Source organism: Urocitellus parryii, chromosome 3 (assembly GCF_045843805.1).
Source record: "Urocitellus parryii isolate mUroPar1 chromosome 3, mUroPar1.hap1, whole genome shotgun sequence".
Taxonomy (NCBI): domain Eukaryota; kingdom Metazoa; phylum Chordata; class Mammalia; order Rodentia; family Sciuridae; genus Urocitellus; species Urocitellus parryii.
In genome coordinates, this window is record NC_135533.1 from 59,235,337 (window position 1) to 59,254,072 (window position 18,736).

General features: G+C 32.7%; 1 protein-coding gene across 3 annotated transcripts in view; it reads left to right on the forward strand.

Annotated features, from left to right (window-relative positions):
* The window catches only part of Phtf2 (putative homeodomain transcription factor 2), a 150,490-nt gene that overhangs the window by 37,113 nt on the left and 94,641 nt on the right, over positions 1 to 18,736 (forward strand). For all 3 annotated transcript variants that reach the window (XM_026384985.2, XM_026384984.2, XM_026384986.2), the window contains one exon: positions 9,109 to 9,188. In XM_026384985.2, coding sequence (XP_026240770.1) covers positions 9,144 to 9,188 — 45 coding nt within the window. In that variant the 5' untranslated portion in view covers positions 9,109 to 9,143. The remainder of the gene's footprint in view (positions 1 to 9,108; positions 9,189 to 18,736) is intronic.

The following is an 18,736-nucleotide window of genomic DNA, read 5'->3' on the forward strand; positions in this document are numbered from 1 at the left end:
AACAATTAAAAAATAAATATTAAAAAAAGAATACTACTGAATAAAATCTGAACATTACTTTAACGATATTTAAAATTAAAATCACTTTAACGGTCCTTCACTCTACACCAGGAAAAGCTTGCCTTGGTTCTGGACCCAATCACCTCGATCTGAATGAGTGTGAATCTGCTGGATTTAAAGCCTAAGGCTTGAGACTTTTGATCTGACACTTGAATTTAGCTCACAGAGGGAATGTCTGTCATTAGCCTAACATGATTAAGTGTGTTTGTAGTGCTTAGAATTGTTTGTTGTGACTTAATTAATCTAGAATTATTTGCTGTGAATTGATTATGTCTATTGCAGTGCCTAGCATTAAGGATTGTCGTTTTCTTGATTAGGAACCTATATAGTGAAATTGTATTGATTGATTTGAGTGAGTAAAGCATTGAAAAGGGCAGAAGCGCGTGGACATTATTTCTCCCGCTCGACTGCATATGTTGCAATTTTGTCCCCTCGAGACAAATTACTTGCCATGATATTTGTGGCTCTGGCTTTCCTCTCAGACTTTGTCTTGAACCACCTTCCTCTGTATTTCAGGGTCTTTGTCTTTGCCCTTCTCTCTCATTTGAAAGTCCTACTCTCATTCTTCACACTTCTCTCTTTTTCTTCTTTCTCACTTAAAAATGCTATCCTCAATTCTTAATGTAGCTGGCTGTTCTCATCCTTCAGCTCTCAAATTATATATCATCCCAGAAGGGAGTCTTTGATTATTGTTTTAGTTAGCTTTTTTGCTGTTGTGATCAAAAGACCCGACAAGAACAATTTTAAAAGAAGAAAAGTTTACTTTGGTACTCACAGTTTCAGAGGTCCATGCACAGCTGGCTTCATTGCTCTGAGCCCAAAGTGAGGCAGAACATCGAGGCGGCGGAAGGCGGAAGAGTATGGCAGAGTAAAGTGGCCCATGGCATGGCCTCAGGAAGCAGAGACACTCCACTTTCCAGGGACAAAATGTATACCTCAAAGCCATGCCCCCAGTGACCTCTCTCCTCCAGCCATACCCTATCTGCCTACTGCTAATACCCAGTTAATTCCTGTTAGGGGATCACTTCACTGATTGGGTTAAGGCTCTCATAATTCAATCATTTCACCTTTAAACCACCTTGCATTGCCTCACATGAGCTTTTGGGGGATACCTAATATTTAAACCATAACAGTCATCCTTTCCTAAAGTGTCCCACTATATTAATCATATCACCGTATTTATTTCCTTCATGGTACCTCCTCAACACAAAATTATCTTTTTAATTGTTTCTGTTTCTCTATGAAGTGTAGGTTTCATCAAGGCAGGGACCTTGTTTCTTGCTCATTGTTTTAATCTGTTCCTGTTATTGTATGATATTAGTGAATATTCAGCAAATAAATATTTATATTAAATGATCAGATATTGGCTGAAATATCATTAAAGTAATGTTCAGATTTTATTCAGTAGTATTCTTTTTTAATATTTATTTTTTAGTTGTTATTGGACACAATATCTTTATTTTATTTATTTATTTTTATGTGGTGCTGAGGATTGAACCCAGGGCCTCACACATGCTAGGCAAGCGCTCTGCCACTGAGCCACAACCCCAGCACATATTCAGCAGTATTCTTTATGATGAGGTATAGTTAACTAAACTAGGTGTTTTCTTAGATTTTACAATAATATAATGTTTTTGTTTATACAAGTTTAGAGAGATGTTAATTGCCTATGATTTTTCTTCTTAAGTTATGTAATATGTTTGAAATACATAGACTTTTTATTGGTTTTGCTAAGGTATAAAAAAATTTAAAAAAATTTCTTTTATGAATTGTTACGGTAAATGGATGGTTCTGCTTATTAGTTCTTATTTTGCATTTAATTTTTCTATTCCAAGATTGAAATAACTTTTAACATAAAATGTAATGTTTGTCTTCAGCACATTTCCATGAAATATACTTATTTGTTTTCTTTTTTTTAATATTTATTTTTTTAGTTGTAGTTGGACTCAATATCTTTATTTATTTTTATGTGGTGCTGAGGATCGAACCCAGGGCCTCGCACGTGCTAGGCGAGCGCTCTATCCCTGAGCCACAACTTCAGCCCTTGTTTTCTTACTAAATATGCTATTTAGTTAATTCTTTATCCTTCCAGATGAAGAATTAAAAACTTTCCATGAAATTGTGATAATTTACGGCTAACATGATTACAACATAGCAGTTCAGAAAATAGTAAGATTTATACACTCTACTGTCATATATATCTAAAAACAACAAAGAGAAAAAAAACTTATATATCCCTCTTCCCTGGTGGGGGTGTGGAGCAGAAACTAGTGGATTTCATTCTAACCCATACTATCTATGTTCCCTGTATCAAGATAAATTTCACCTTCTTTTCAAGCTTCATTATCATTATGAAAAATTTGACTTGAACCTCAGCATTTACTATCCTTTTAAGGGCAGAGCAGTTTCATTCCCAGTTTTCAAAGTCTAAAAATTGCTTGTTTTAGCAGTGGAGGAGGCAACTGAGTTATATTTAACTTTAGCATTTGGGAATGGAGTTAGACTAGACTTGGCAGGTTTGACTCTACGTCATTTTCTGGTTTTTTTTTTTTTTTTTTAAGTTGTAGATGAACAATACCTTTATTTTATTTATTTATTTTTATGTGGTGCTGAGGATCAAACCAAGTGCCTCACACATTCTAGGCGAGCATTCTACCACTGAGCCACAATTCCAGCTTGAGTCATTTTTATTGAAACTTTTAGGTCTACAAATTGTTATATATTGATTGATATGTCAATAAATACACCAACCATATTTACTCTTTTTCACAGTATATTTGCACCTTTTTAATGTTAAGAAAGAGTACATTTGTACGTTTATGTGCATGTTTGGGGTGGTCATAGGAGTTGAACAGGTAGAGTTTTCAATTTGAGTCCTTAAGTTTTAACTCATATTTGATGGTGCTTTGGTCAGCAACCTTTTATTTGGTTTGTAAATATTTGTGTTTAATATAAACAAAAAAATCCTATAGATAATTTGGAGATTAAAAACATTGGGGTGCTCTCAACTTATAAATGGAAATGGAGGCACATATAGGTAAGTACACCAAAGTCTACACAAACCAGAATATTTTAAGTGTAATTTGAATACAGAGTAAGATTGAAAAATCTTGATTGGAAGAGTTTGGGAGAAACTTGTGGAGAAAGTGGAATTTATGAAGCCTTATCAAAAACCACCTTGTTTTGCAAAGAAGAAATAATAATTTTAGCACAGAGGTAGAAAAATGTAGAAAGTGTGGCATGATTGAAACTATATGAGAAGATGGTATGCGGCAATGTTGGGTAAGTAGGTTAGGATCAGACTGTAAGATTGAAGTAACAATTCTAAAGGGGTTATGGATTTTATTTTGTAAGCAGTAGGGAATGAAACAGTTGTTAGAAAAGGATAATACTGATATCCCAGGGCCTGAGGAAATTACATAAATTACCTTTAAAAAATAAGATTTGTTCCATTTGGTCTAAGTTTCTACTATTTTAAATTCCTTATATGTAACATGAATTTATCTAATATTAATATTCTTGAGTGTGTCAGTAAAAGTATAGAGAGGAACACTTGTACATTATTGGAGTTGTTGCTTGTTTAATCTTAATTGAGTTGTGAAATACTTGGCTAGATGTACTGGTGAGAAACTGAGGCCCAGTGAATTTACTAACTTATTCAGGAGCATACAGTTCTTAGTATCAGAACTTGGATCTAGAACTCAATTCTCCTTATTCTTAGTTATTGCTTTTTCCTCTCCTCTACTTTCTCTATTGCATATTATAGAGTACTACATAGTGAGACACAGAGGAGGAATGATTCCCCCTGTTTTCTTCGAGGGTATTTACATATTACTTAGCATGTCTAAGGACCCTGGTTTGAGCCTCAGCACTGCAAAAAAAAAAAAAAAAAAAAAAAGTGTTTACATATGATCAAGTGACCTGTGTGGCTGGTTTTTTTTTGTTGTTGTTGTTGTTTTGCATTTTTAGTTAAATCAAAATTTTTTTTTTTAGTTTAGATAAATACCAAAAGAGAGACATCAGGCTGCAGCAGTTTTTATTCCACTGTGTACTTGTTAAGGAAGCTTTATATTGGAAGAAGTAAGGTGGGATGAGTAGAGAAAAGAACAATGAGAATAATGGGAGTGAGTGGGAATAAAGTGTTTTGTAAGGATAGTGGTAGTCATCATGGAACAAATAAATTTGTTTCAGAATGAGGGAGGTACATTGTAAGATTATATAGTATATGATAGATTAAGTTTTGATAACATCAGGGATAATTAAAAACCTGACAAATTTTTTTCATCTGTACAGAGACATTGGACATTATTATATTTGATAGAGTCTAGAAAGGTAGACTTCATATATTATTTTTTTTTAAATATTCTTTATTTTATTTTTATGTGGTGCTGAGGATCGAACCCAGTGCCTCACACATGCTAAGCCAGCGCTCAACCGCTGAGCCACAACCCCAGCCCCATATTATTTTTTAATAATCATTTTTTTCCTCCAATGTGGTCTTTGGCATCATAAGTGCATTCTTTGTGGAAATTTATATAGTAAGGAGTAAATCCAGATATTTTGATAGGTATGATGATTAAATTAGTATAAAGGAGAGAATTGCACAAAGTAACTCTCTATAGCAAGATTTAAGTATCATATGTACAGTTAGCCCTTTGGTTTTAGAGTTGGATTATTTCCATATTGTAACACACACATTCTTAGATCAGATGAGTTCTAAAAAAAAAAAAAAAAAAAAAAAATTACATTCTGTATCAAGCTACCCAGTACAACTTTTTTCTTTCTTTCTTTCTTTTTCTTTTTTCTTTTTTTTTTTTTTTTTTTTTTTTTTTTTTTTTTTATGGTGCTGGGGAATGAACCCAGGGCCTTGTGCATGAAAGGCAAGGATTCTACTAACTTAACTATATTCCCAGCCCTCAGTAAAACTTTTTTGTGCTGCATTTCCCTCTGTATATTAACTTTAATGTCATAATTTAACATGAAAAAAATTGTATAACATAACATATCCTGACAATAGAGACTATAAAACTATATATTCCTGTGCTGTTATTGAATCAAAGAAACTGGAAAGGCTTTAGTAATAGTCTTTATATCCACAAAAGCATTTGTTGGTATATCAATCTTATTTATACTCGTGTAAAATTATTTATTTTTATTTTTGTTTAATGTTTACTTGTGAAATTTAGGTGTCTGCGTGTGTTTTGTCAGATGTCTGATTCAGAAATCTATCTTAGCATGCTGTAAAACCTGTTTTAAAAATAGGTATGAGCCACTTGGTGTCACTGAAAGGTTGTTTTTTTTTTTTTTTTTTTAAAGAGAGAGTGAGAGAGGAGAGAGAGAGAGAGAGAGAGAGAGAGAGAGAGAGAGAGAAAGAATTTTTTAATATTTATTTTTTAGTTTTCGGCGGACACAACATCTTTGTTTATATGTGGTGCTGAGGATCGAACCCGGGCCGCACGCGTGCCAGGCGAGCGCGATACGCTTGAGCCACATCCCCAGCCCTGAAAGGTTGTTGACACAATGGAAAAACTATTAAATGAGTTTTCAGAGCACCTCATTACTGAAGAAAGGGGTTTTTAAATTGGAAAATTGAATTTTTGTTTCTGTAGATCCACATAAATATAATTAAAAATATACAGGACACTTTATATATCTAAATATTGTTAGATCTTTGAAATTTATTTCTGAGTATAAGTTGGTGTAAACCAAAATGTATTTTTAAAAAATTGGCTTTAAAATTGTCTTGTTTTGAGGCAGGCATTTTTTTTTCATTTTTCTTGAAGATTTTCCTTTTTGTTTTAATACTATTGTTCATATGGAAACTTTTAAATATTCCCTATATATAATATCTCATAAACTTAATAGATTGGGTGATTAAAAACCCTTTTACATTTTTTATATGAAATGTATTCTATATTCTTGGGGAATTAGGAGAGGGGATTTTTATCCTTGTAGATAATCTGGAAATTTGTTTTCAATAAAGATTGGCTAAAGTGAAAGGAAATAAATAAATATTCTCATATTTTTGTACCACTTACTATAGTTTGGGGGGATGTCACAATGGGCAAAAGGTGCAACATCTGCAGGTGAGGGGAGAGATAAAAAATGTTCATGAGCTTCTGCCCTAGTCAATGTTTTATTCACTCAAATCACTCAATACAGTTTCACTCTATAGGTTCTTAATCAAGAAAACGACAATCCTTAATGCTAGGCACTGCAATAGATATAATCAATTCACAACAAACAATTCTAGATTAATTCTAAGCACTACAAACACACTTAATCATGACAGGCTAATGACAGACATTCTCTGTGTGCTAAGTTCAAGTGTCAGATCAAAAGTCTTAAGCCTTAGGCTTTAAGTCCAGCAGCTGCACACTCACTCAGACCCAAGTGATCTGGTCCAGAACCAAGGCAGGCTTCTTCTGATGTGGATTGGAAGGCTGGTTGAGGAGAGGGTTATAGGAAGAAGTTGGGGCTTTCACCAGGGTCAAGATTGCTGTAGAGTTTGAGAGCATTGAGGAAAATGCAGAGGATCAGCACTGATGAAAAGTATTGGGATGTCAGTCCAGGTCCTCATTAGGCTCTCAGTGTGAAGGCATCTTTGTCAGCTGGCTGGCTGTCTGTTCATTTGCTTTATTATTTATACTAAATTTTGGGGCTTTTGACCCCCCCTTTCAATCTTTATCAGCTGCCACCTGAGCTCTCAGTGACATCATCTACCCTGGGGTTAAAACATCTGGTCTGGTGGTCCCCACCCGGATCTTTTCACTTTTCTCTCATACCTGCTTTTTCCTAGTTTGTGCCTGAGGGCCATACTGGAGGCTCTATTAGGTGTGCCTGGTGAGACTGCTGGTTTCAAACTGGTGTTTTAAAATGGAGTTGCTTAGGCTCAGGCCTAAGGCCATCCTCACAGGGGAGGAGGTCACCATTGTCTTGACAAATGTAATGAGGATATGAATAATATTGTAATGAACCATCCTTTAACAGAATCAAATTGGTTAAATGAGTTATCTCAAAACCTTCTAGAAGAGAAAAACCAAAATGGGAGATTTTAAGTCGGTAAAGGAAAGCTTCCCTAAAAAATCCTGGTGAGAGAAATGAAGGTAGCTACATCTAACCAAGAAACTTCAGACAGGTGAACTTTGAAATCTAAATAATTCATGTGTATGTCCTTGAGAATTGACATTGTGATCTTATGATAATGAGGGAGCTATTTTTATTTTCAGTGTCAACAAAAACTTATTATTCAGTGTATTCCTGCTCTCAGTTATTTTCCATGTTTTAAAAAAGAAATATAAATACTTCCCAGTATTTATATGGATTGGGGAATTTTTTAAATACAAAAGCTAATTATAAAAATACTTACAATTGGGTAATCTGTATGTTCTGGATTGTGGTAGGCATTTTATGTATATTGTTTATTGCTCACAAAACTTTATAAGAAGTAAAGAACATGTTTTTCTATTTTGAAAGTGAAAGAAACTGAGGTTCAGAGAGATTCAATGACTTCTTCAGTATTAGATAATGAATAATGGACCTGATACTTGAATCCTGGTCTTTTGATTCTGTGATCCTTTTCTTTCAATTATATCAGGGTATTTGGCAGGAATTTCAAAACGGTTTGCTTGGCTTGGATTTTTTTTTTCTAAGTTTGCTTAGATTCGATCTGTTAAAGATAGAATTAATATCTTAGGAAAGGTAATAAAATAATGTGGTCTATAACACTTGTAAGAAAAATATAAGAATTAAGTAAATTCTGCTTTAAATTTTAGGTGTTGATCATCTGACATTTGAACTTTTTTTCTATGTGTAGGAAGTACTGAGGATTGAGGGTGCTCTACAACTGAGTTAGACTCAGCCCTTTTTATTTTGAGATAGGGTCTTGCCAAAGTTGTTGAGGCTGGCCTTGAATATGAGACCCTCCTACCTCCTCCTCTGGAGTAGCTGGATTACTGGCAAGTAGCACAGAACCTGGCCTGACATCTGAATTTGATAATACTTTTCATTATGTTTGAATCCTAATATGTTAAAGAAGCATACATGGTCCCAAGAATGGTATATAAAATCTGTGATATTTTGGTATACGGTGGCAAACTATACAGTAGCATTTCTATAGTTGCAGATCTGTACGGGCTCAACAGGGTCCCTCACTCCCTAGATTTCCCTGAGAGCTTGTGTGGTTTTGGATGATTTAGCTTTTGCAATAAGTGCTAGGCCAGTATCTGCTTCTTTTGAACCTGTTTTTAGCTTGTCCTTAACATCATAAAAAGAGGTGCTGTACATTCCAGTGTCATCTTATGACTAGAGGAGTATTCTAGATAACTAGAATCAGTTTGAAATTCCCTCAAAGGTTAAGGAATTATTGCATTTACTACATAATACTATTTTAGAAAAATACAAGAAATATACTTTTGAGTTGTTCTGTGGTAAATTTCTAAATATAGCAAACCATGTTATCTGGGAAAACTTTAATGTTTGTTATTCCTTTATAAATAACTCTATATTGGCATAGTATTTAACATAAATTTTAAACTTTTTTGGTTTAAAATTTAATTTTAGTTCAATTCTGTGATTACTGATTATCAAGGAAAATTAAATATGATTATAAATATTGGCATCTTTATAAATCCATCCTTCAACAACAATAATTGTTAGTTCCTTGAAAGAAACTATAGTAAAACTTATCTATTACTGAGTGAATGAATTGATTTCTATTATAGGTGAATTTGTGAATGAAGAATTTCCAGTAAAACTGGGAAATTCTGAAATTTATTTCAAAGGTTTATTTTTCTTAAAAACCAATTCAACCTATTATTAAAGGACATTGAAGACTGTATTCATGCAAAAGAATCTTTTATTATGACAACTGATTTTTGTTTACTTAAGAGAAGCTGTTGCTAAAATAGTAATGAGGAAGGGTGTAATATAAGTATAGTCATACACCCCTTGCTCTGCAAGTAACCAGAGTGCTATGTATGCAAGTTGTTCAGGCTTCTTTTGGAATGTGGAAGTAAAATCATTTGCATATTTTTCTCTCTTATACAGCTTAAAATGACGAATGTGTAATTTCAGTGGAATAAATGGCGTCCAAAGTCACAGATGCTATAGTCTGGTATCAAAAGAAGGTAAGTTGATAGTCAAATCTTTTAACCTTTTAATTGTTTTCATTCCAAAAATTTATGTTTATTTTATGATATAGATTTCATGTCAGATATTACCTAAAATAATGACCAAATAGATGTTAGGATTTTGAATGGTAGGGGAAGATTATTTTGGTTGTCCTTGTGCTTATTTTACTTCTAAATAAATTAGATGATGCCTAAAAATATTTTTCTCCACATTATCAAAGTAGCTAGAACTAATTATTATGAATTCAGTATAAACCAAATCTCCAGGATTATGCATATAATTAGAATTATATTAAAATATCTCTTGTTTTTATATTTTTCAGGTGAAAGCTAGGATAGCACAACTATTATAATTTTATTACTATTTTATGTCAAGAGTTTAGTTTTCAGTATGTGTTCACTGTAAATTATAGTTCAACAGCTGATTTTTTTCAGTAAAAAAAGCCATTGAGGGTTGTATTTTCCAAACTGAAGCATTGAAATGTTTATTTTGATGTTTCAGAATTAGTTTTCATAATTACTTAATATGCTGTGTCATTCTATATATTTCAAAATAAGTTTATCAATGTAATGTTTTGTTTATAAAGTCCCAAAGAAAAATGGAGCTCTTTTGAAAATACAGTAGTAGAAACAGTAGATTCTTTACTCTTAGAGTGTTTATATTCCTTAAAATGTATGCTGTTTTTTGAATTATGTTTGTTTTCACATCTTAAAGTTTTTTTAATGCATTATTTCAGAGTTTTGTTAGCAAAATATAATTATACATTTAAAGCTTTTTCCCTGTATAGGAAATTAGACAATTTTTAAATTTAGTTGAATTGAAAGTAAGTGGTAATGAAAATATTTTAAAGATTAGACAAACCTAAGAATATAGTATGTCTTTGGATATGTTATCAGTGCTTTCACTTAAATAAGCAATAAATTGAAAGTATTGATTCTGACGTATGATTAATCCAGCCCTTGTGGTTCTGTATTAGTCATGTCAGCTTTTAAATTTCCAGTCAGTCAGTTTGCTAAAGAGATAAATGTGAAATTTTTAATTTTTTTCTTTTATTTATCTTTGAGTTTTTCTCTTTCCTAATTTCTACCTACAGAAATAATGTTTTTAAAAACATTTTATCTATCTGGATTTTCATGTTAAATATTTAAAACTTTGCTGAAGGCCATTTATAGAACATACTTATCTGGCTGACGTTTCTTGGGTTTGGAGGGTTTGAAATATTATACTCACATACGTTAGCACAGTAATGCCTCGCTTATTCGAGAGTCATTTACCTAGCAGCATATTTTCTAGAGCAATCATAACAAATATCACAAAATATACCAGCAAATATCTTCACATTTTTTAAAAAATATTTTTTAGTTGTCAGTGGACCTTTATTTTATTTATTTATATGCGGTGCTGAGAATCTAACCCAGTGCCTCACACATGCTAGTCAAGAGCTCTACCACTGAGCCAAAACCCCGGCCTCATATCCTCACATATGTAGGTAGTTACCAGAACTAGTAGCTAGATTTCATCTGTTCTATTTTTTTTCTTTTGCTTTTAAATTTGGTTTACATGAAGAAATGCACATGAATGCTTTGAAAGATTATTGTTTCAAGGCTTATTGGAAAAAAAGAAATAACAAGCCCCAATACTATAGTATCTTTCCCTATCCTTGCGGGTCTCTGATTTCTGTTCCCCATGGCAATCATTTGAAATTCCTGATAGCTCAGTATTTCTCAAACCAAAATCCTGTCATTTCTCATTCCTAGTAGGGGATTGAGAAGAGAAGGATTGCAAATATGGGGCATGGAATTTTGGTTTTCATAGTTACTTTGAGGGTAATATTAGCATTTGTGGCTAGCAGTCAGATACTAAATGTCATGCAGTTCCTGGAATTAAGGTCTGTAACCTTTTTTCTGTGAAGGCCTACCTAGTAACTGTTTTAGGTTTTGAAGTTTGTAAACACTCTGTTTACAAATAATCAACTCTACTTTTTAGTACAAAATCGGCCATAAACAATGTGTAAAATGAATCACATGGCTGTATTCTCATAAAACTTAATTTACAGAAACAGACAAAAGAGTTATATTTCCTAAGTTGCTAACTTCTGCTCTATGACAGCCACATGTAACAAAGAATTGTGCAAAATGCAATAGTGTCCTGTTGAATAACATTGATTTTTTTTTATTGTAGTTATAATTTTAAACATCCCTACCTTTTCTTTTCTTGGTCATTTCATAGTAGGTGTTAAGTTGTTGATTTCTGATCTTATGATAAGGATTTAGCTTTTTAAAATAAACTTCCCCAAAAGCCGCCATCTTCTCCATCCTCTCAATGACTAAAAAGTTTGGTTAAATCAGTGTTCACTGTTTACATTATTATGTTTGTGTGTGTATCATTTAGAACTGTATCCTGTAGTGTATTGTGATAATAAATTCAGTCTGCTACCTTTTTTTTTGGCTTGGTTTTTTGAATTCTTCAAATCTCTGATAAAACTGTCAAACTTCTTTTGTTGTAGTCAGTCACATTCAGGTATTCTCTCAGTTCTTTTTTCCCTTTCTTGTGAACAGTCCTCCTAGAACTGTTTTTCCTCCTGTGTTCTACTGGATGGATTGTTCTCACGTTTTGCCTAAGGTTTTCTTTTTTTTTTTTTAATTTTTATTGTTGGTTGTTCAAAACATTATATAGTTCTTGATATATCATATTTCACACTTTGATTCAAGTGGGTTATGAACTCCCATTTTTACCCCATATACAGATTACAGAATCACATCAGTTACACTTCCATTGATTTACATATTGCCATACTAGTGTCTGTTGTATTCTGCTGCCTTTCCTATCCTCTACTATCCCCCCTCCCCTCCCTTCCCCTCCCCTCTTCTCTCTCTACCCCCTCTACTGTAATTCATTTCTCCCCCTTGTATTATTTTTCCCTTACCCCTCACTTCCTCTTGTATGTAATTTTGTATAACCCTGAGGGTCTCCTTCCATTTCCATGCAATTTCCCTTCTCTCTCCCTTTCCCTCCCACCTCTCATCCCTGTTTAATGTTAATCTTCTTCTCATGCTCTTCATCCCTACTCTGTTCTTAGTTACTCTCCTTATATCAAAGAAGACATTTGGCATTTGTTTTTTAGGGATTGGCTAGCTTCACTTAGCATAATCTGCTCTAATGCCATCCATTTCCCTCCAAATTCTATGATTTTGTCATTTTTTAGTGCTGAGTAATACTCCATTGTGTATAAATGCCACATTTTTTTTATCCATTCGTCTATTGAAGGGCATCTAGGTTGCTTCCACTGCCTAAGGTTTTCTATCTTGTTGTTTTCTTTGTCATTAGCTTGTGAGTTCCTCTTATTGTTCTTAGGTTATATAGATTTGCTTTTCTCTCAAGCTTATTAAAAATTCTTTTAAAACGTATTTATGTGTCAGTGAAAAGAAGGCTTAAGTCCGGAAAATGATATTTGCTGATTTTTTAACCTTAGGCAAATAATTGCATTTCTCTGAACTTCAATTTCTATTTCTGTCCATTTACTATATAATGGCCTTAACCTCTTTTCAATCATGGGTCCTTTTGTGATGAAAGCTGAGGACCTCATTTTGAAAAAAAGTGTATGATGTTCACACATACAGATTGTCACCTGTGATTTGGAACTTAGGTTAAGATGTCCTGGATTACAATATTTAAAAAGTTTTAGTAATTAAAAAAAAAAGTTTTAGTGTTTTTTATTTTTGTGACTATCACCATTCAGTAGTACCTATCCTATACTGGATAGTATCATTATAAATAAAAATGAAGAAACATTCACCTTCATTTTCTTGAATATTTGTTTGACTCACTTTGGAATTACCTTTCTCTACTAGAGAATGGTGACATTTTCATATTTTTCTTTTGAGTACTGATTACTAGTTAGTCCCAAAAGCCTTTACTTGTAGACTCTTTTGAACAATGAATTCTGATATTAGATATGAAATTTCTGGAGAAAATAAAAATAAATTATTTTAAATTGTACATATGTATTAGCTAGTCGCGGTGGCACACATGTGTTAATCCCAATGGCTCAGAAGGCTGAGATAGGAGGATCACAAGTTTGAGGCCATTCTCAGCAACTTAGTGAGGCCCTAAAAGAATTTAGCAAGACCCTGTATCATGTGTGCACACACACACATGTGTATAAAGAAAAATAATCATAAAAATAAAATGTATATAGTATATAAAAGTTCAATTTAAATATAAGGTATTTTTAATAAATTATTTTATGCATGGTTTGAGATTTTTGAAGGCTCTTAACTAATTTTAAACTTAATTGTATACTATTATAGCCAACATAATCATGAATAACTTGGAAGTTCCTATTGTTACAAAGTAATTTTCATTTATTATCTTGGAGGAGTAGTCATGTGATAGGAATGGTAACAGGAGAAATTAGGATTGTTTTTGGTTAATTATAGGCTGTTGAGTGTTTTTTATAACAAAATACTCTGCTTTTGTATTTCTAGTTTATCATTTCTTTTTTTCTTTTTTGGGGAATGGGTACTAGAATTAAATCCAGGGGTGCTTAATCATAAGCTGCACTCCTACTTTTGTTTTTTATTTTGAGACAGGGCCTCGATAAGTTGCTTAGAACCTTGCTAAGTTGCTGAGGGGGGGCTTTGAATTTGAGATCCACCTGTTTTAGGCTCCCTAGCCACTGGGATTACAGGCAAGATAATCTGAAAAACTATCTCAAATCTTCTCCTGGCATCTGGTGAGCTGAGCTTTGGTATTTCATCATTGTAGGTGCGTTCTTCTAATCTCTGCTTCCATCTTCACATGGTCTTATTTACTCTGTTTCTGTGACCTGTCTGCTTCTTGTAAGGACAGCACTCATTGGATTTAGGGTCCATCCAAGATAAGAGCTCATTTGAAATCCTTAATTACATCTGCAGAGAGCCTATTTCCAAATAAGATAATGTTCTGAAGTTGTAGCAGATACCATTTAACATGCTGCAGAAACATATAGCTAAAGCATATATTGTCTTCAGTGAATTCCATGTGGAAATGTTTAGCTTTATTTCTTCTGTGTAGCCTGTGTAGCTGTATCCCATACAACCAGCATCAAACTGAATGAGAGAAGATGAGGATACTAAATATTTTCTTCATCTTCTTAGAAGATTGTCAGTCATTTAGCCCCTTTAAAGTGTTAAGGGATGTTTGTGCTGAACTGTTTTGTGCTTTTAGTTATTAACTACATGAATATTTGGAATCATTATCTAAAATCTGTTAGGGGGCTGGGAATATAGCTCATTTGGTAGAATGTCTTCTTCACATGCACAAGGTCCTGGGTTCAATCCCCAGCTCCACACACACACACAAACAAAACTATTATGATATATGTCTTACTTATTATAAATAAAAATAACATTTCACTTTTTAAAAAAGTACATGCAAGTTAAACCAGAGTTTACTTTTCTCGGTGTTTTATCTTGGAGGGTTGTCAGAACTACTTAGTGATAAATTATTGGCTAACTCTTAATGCTGATTGATAGTTTCTGTGAGATCCAGAAATATTGAATAGAAAATATGCATTTAAGTGTCTATAAAATATTAATCCATTGTTTCATTCATAAAGTCGTAGCATAAAGTTGTAGCTGGGCATAGTGGCGCATACCTGTAATCGCAGTGGTTTGGGAGGCTGAGGCAAGAAGATCACAAGTTAGTTCAAAGTCAGCCTCAGCAACAGCAAGGTGCAAAGCAACTCAGTGAGACCCTGTCTCTAAATAAACTACAAAATAGGGCTGGGGATGTGGCTCAATGGTTGAGTGCCCCTATATTCAATCCCCAGTATGTCCCATCCCCTAAAAAAAGTTGTAGCAGCTAAGTGTGAAGTTTTAAAAATTCAAATTCATTGAAAACAAATGTGTGAGAAAAAAAAATATATTTTTTCTGTAATTCAGACTATTGAAAAGCCATCCCTCTCTTTTTGTATTGAGACTAATTTTATACAATAGTTTAGATTGATTATGTATTGGAAAACATATATAACTTTTCTGAATAATCCTAGGTTAAGTACTTTATTTACTAAACTAGGGTGAATTTCTTAATTTACCTAAGCTTATTTTCTTCAGTAGTATACTGTGTACAGGTACTACTGGCTCAAAAAAAAAAAAAAAAAAGAAAAAAAAAAGAAAGTCTGAGAAGAGAATCCTTTTAGATCAAGAAGCTTTGGGGTACTATTGCATAATATGGTGACTGTAGATAACAGTTATGTACTGAACATTTTAAAAAGCTAAAAGGATTTTGAAAGTTTCCATCATTTAAAAAACAAAATAAATGTTTGGGGAGATAACTTTGTGTAACCTGATTTAAACATATATAGTGTATACATATATTGAACATTACATGCTGCTTCATTACCTATGTGCAACTTTTATATTTTTGTGTTAATAGTTAAAAAAGAATCTTTTAAGATTGCTTTGTTGATAAAATCAGGCTTATAAACACTAAGCACAGTGCTTGGTGTATAGCAGTTATTTCATTAATATTACTATAGCAGTTCCCTTCCCTTCTCTTCACTTTTGCTGAATATGGACTGTTATTGATAGTATATTTAGTTCCTTAAAGGTTGTGATTAATTTTTTTTTAGTTGTAGATGAACACATAGTATTTTTATTTTTATGTGGTGCTGAGGATTGAAGCGCTTTACCACTGAGTTACAGCCCCAGCCCCAGTTGTAGTTAATTTTTAAAAATTGAACATTTCTGTGTCTGCTAAAAAAGAATAAAAACAGCATCAGAGAAAGTGGTCAATTTTCTTTTGTATTTTTTGAGAATCCTATACCTGTATCTTATCTTATCTTATCTTATCTTATCTTATCTTATCTCTCTCTCTCTCTCTCTCTCTCTCTCTCTCTCTCTCTCTCTCTCTCATTCTTTGCTTTATTTTTTAGCACAAAACAGATTTTCCTTGCTATGTGTCATTCTTTATCTGGAGTACTTTGTTTTCATTGTAAAAAGCAGTATTTTGGGAAGGAACAAAACAAATAATTCATTGGAAAGTGAATAGTGTAGATACATAGAAGGGCAGATATAGTTTAAGTTTACTTTACATGGTAATTTTAGAGAAGCACTATACTGTTTAGTGAATTTATCAGTGTTTATTTATTTATTTATTTATTTATTTATTTTTGTGTGTATGTGTTGCTAGGGATTGAACCCATGGCCTTGTGTATTCAAGGCAAGCACTCTTCCAACTGAGTTATATCCCCAGCCGAAGATATCTTTTTTTAAATGACCAGACTTCTTTTAAGTTTGACTGTTTCCAAAAGGTCTTTAACACTGCAAATGGAACAGAAATGATCATTTTCTAATGTTATCCCTATGTGATTATCATTGTCTATTATTTATGACTTTGATCTATCTGTCCTCCTTTAATTTGAATTGTTACTTGTACAACCTTATTTTGATTTTGTTGTTTAATTGATTAGTAGAATTGTTGGTAAAAGAATTATATTTCTCTAATGCAAAACCTGAGAAAACGCTTCTCTTTGGCAAATATTTGGGTCTCCAATGAAATTATTTTGCTATAATTCAGCTCTTTTAATGAATCAGAAGCACTCATTTCTTTTTTCCTTCCTGAAGGTATCACTGAGTTTACTTTGTGCTGGAATCTAACTTTTTACTAAAGAATCAGAAAATATAGAGTGGCTTTAAAGGTAACTTAGAAGTGAACCTTTCAATTATCTTTATTTTACAGACGAGAAATAGATACTGAGAAAGAAGTGAGCTCAAAGTATTATTGTCTTGCTCCCCCCTTTTAATCTGATCTAGAGATTTTGTCAACTTTACCATGAGTTACAGAATTTCTTTTTGAGCTACTAGTACCTGAACACAGTATAGATAGCAGAATCAATTCCCATGAGTAAAGAAAATGGAAAAATAGAAAAAAGCCTTACACTGTTCTCTAGCCATAACTTTTGAAATATTAAAAGGTAATATTTACATATTTGAAAGTCCATATTCTTTACTTCTGCGTATAAAGGTATTGGGTTCACTAAAATAATATTAGTAGAAAATTCTTTATCTGTATTTAAGTTTTTTTGAGATAGCTTTTCATCACTTTCAGGCATTATGAATACATAAACATCCAAGTACTTAATCTCTTATTAGTTGAATATTTGGTAATAGAAGATTTTTGTTTTGCAAATATCTTGGAATATCAGAAATAGGAATTTCTACATAGTACATAATTTTTTGGAAATGCTTCAGTCATTTGCTTATGTTTTTCGTTTTTAAATAAATTAGTTATTCCATTAAATGAAAGCACTGTTTGCCTACAGCAGTTGTCAGAAACAGTGCCTAAATATTAGTCATTTTTACAGAGGTATAAGGAGATCCAAGAAACCATATTTGAATAAAGTTATTTAATGAATAATGCTTCTTACACCTGTTAGGTATCAGAAGGAAAATTATGACATACTGGAAAACTAGTTTCTAACCTTTTTTATACTCTGCTGAGTAAATTCAAAATAGAGGTATTAGTCAAGGATATATTTGGCAGTCAAATTCTAAATATCTTGCATTACTTTAACCATGGAACAGACATAGTGGTAAAATAAGTTGGTACATTACCAATTAGGCAAATGCCAGCTTTCAAAGGCTTGAAAGAGACTAAAACACTGTTGTTAGCCTGCTGTGTATTTATAGTTCTACAAAGAATGACATTTACAAATGCTGTTTAGCAGGGTAACTTAGAAACTAAATTGTTCTCTGCCAAATACCCAATAGAGTTTATTAAAATACAATCTGTTTGATTCAGTACCCAGGATTGATTCAGAGAATGAAATGCTGGAAGATATATAACCTAAAAGTTTCCCATTTGAACTTTGACACAGATTAAAATTCTTTTATATATTTTCCTGACAATTTTAAGTAAAAAATTGCTTCATTTTGCTTTCTGTTTTTGATGTCTTTACTCCCCTTCTCCTTTTCCCTCCCTGTCTGTAATGGCATTAGAAGAATAAAGAGTACTAGTTTACCTGGTTTATGGAGAAGGAGGTTATTGCAATCTCTATAAATAGGTAAAAGAAGTATATTAAATTATTAATATTATTACAATTTAATTTTTTAGACTTTTGAAGAATCCAGATGAGGTCTTATTTTTCCAACCTTCCAAATGGTAGGCAGGAGAATATATTTTTAATTATTGCCTTTTTGGGGGGGGGGCGGGGAAGTCTATTCTGACACTTTGTTTTATGGTTTCTTTTTATCTACTAGAAGAAAACTGGGAGGCAGAGCAATCATTAAGTAGAGGTTCATTATATTAACTGAATATAGGGAAAATTCAATACATTTAATTTTAATAGTAGTTTTATTTTTAGAATAAAAGACTTTTATTATCAAGACATACATTTTCTCTTTTTCTCCCCTCCCCCCTCCAAAAAAACTAATGTCTTGGTGGTATTTGTACCCATGTATATTTGAATAATATTTATGATGGGCCTATATGTCTCAGGCACTGATTTCTTTCTTTTTTTTTTTTTTAGTTGTTGATGGACCTTTATTTTATTAATTTATTT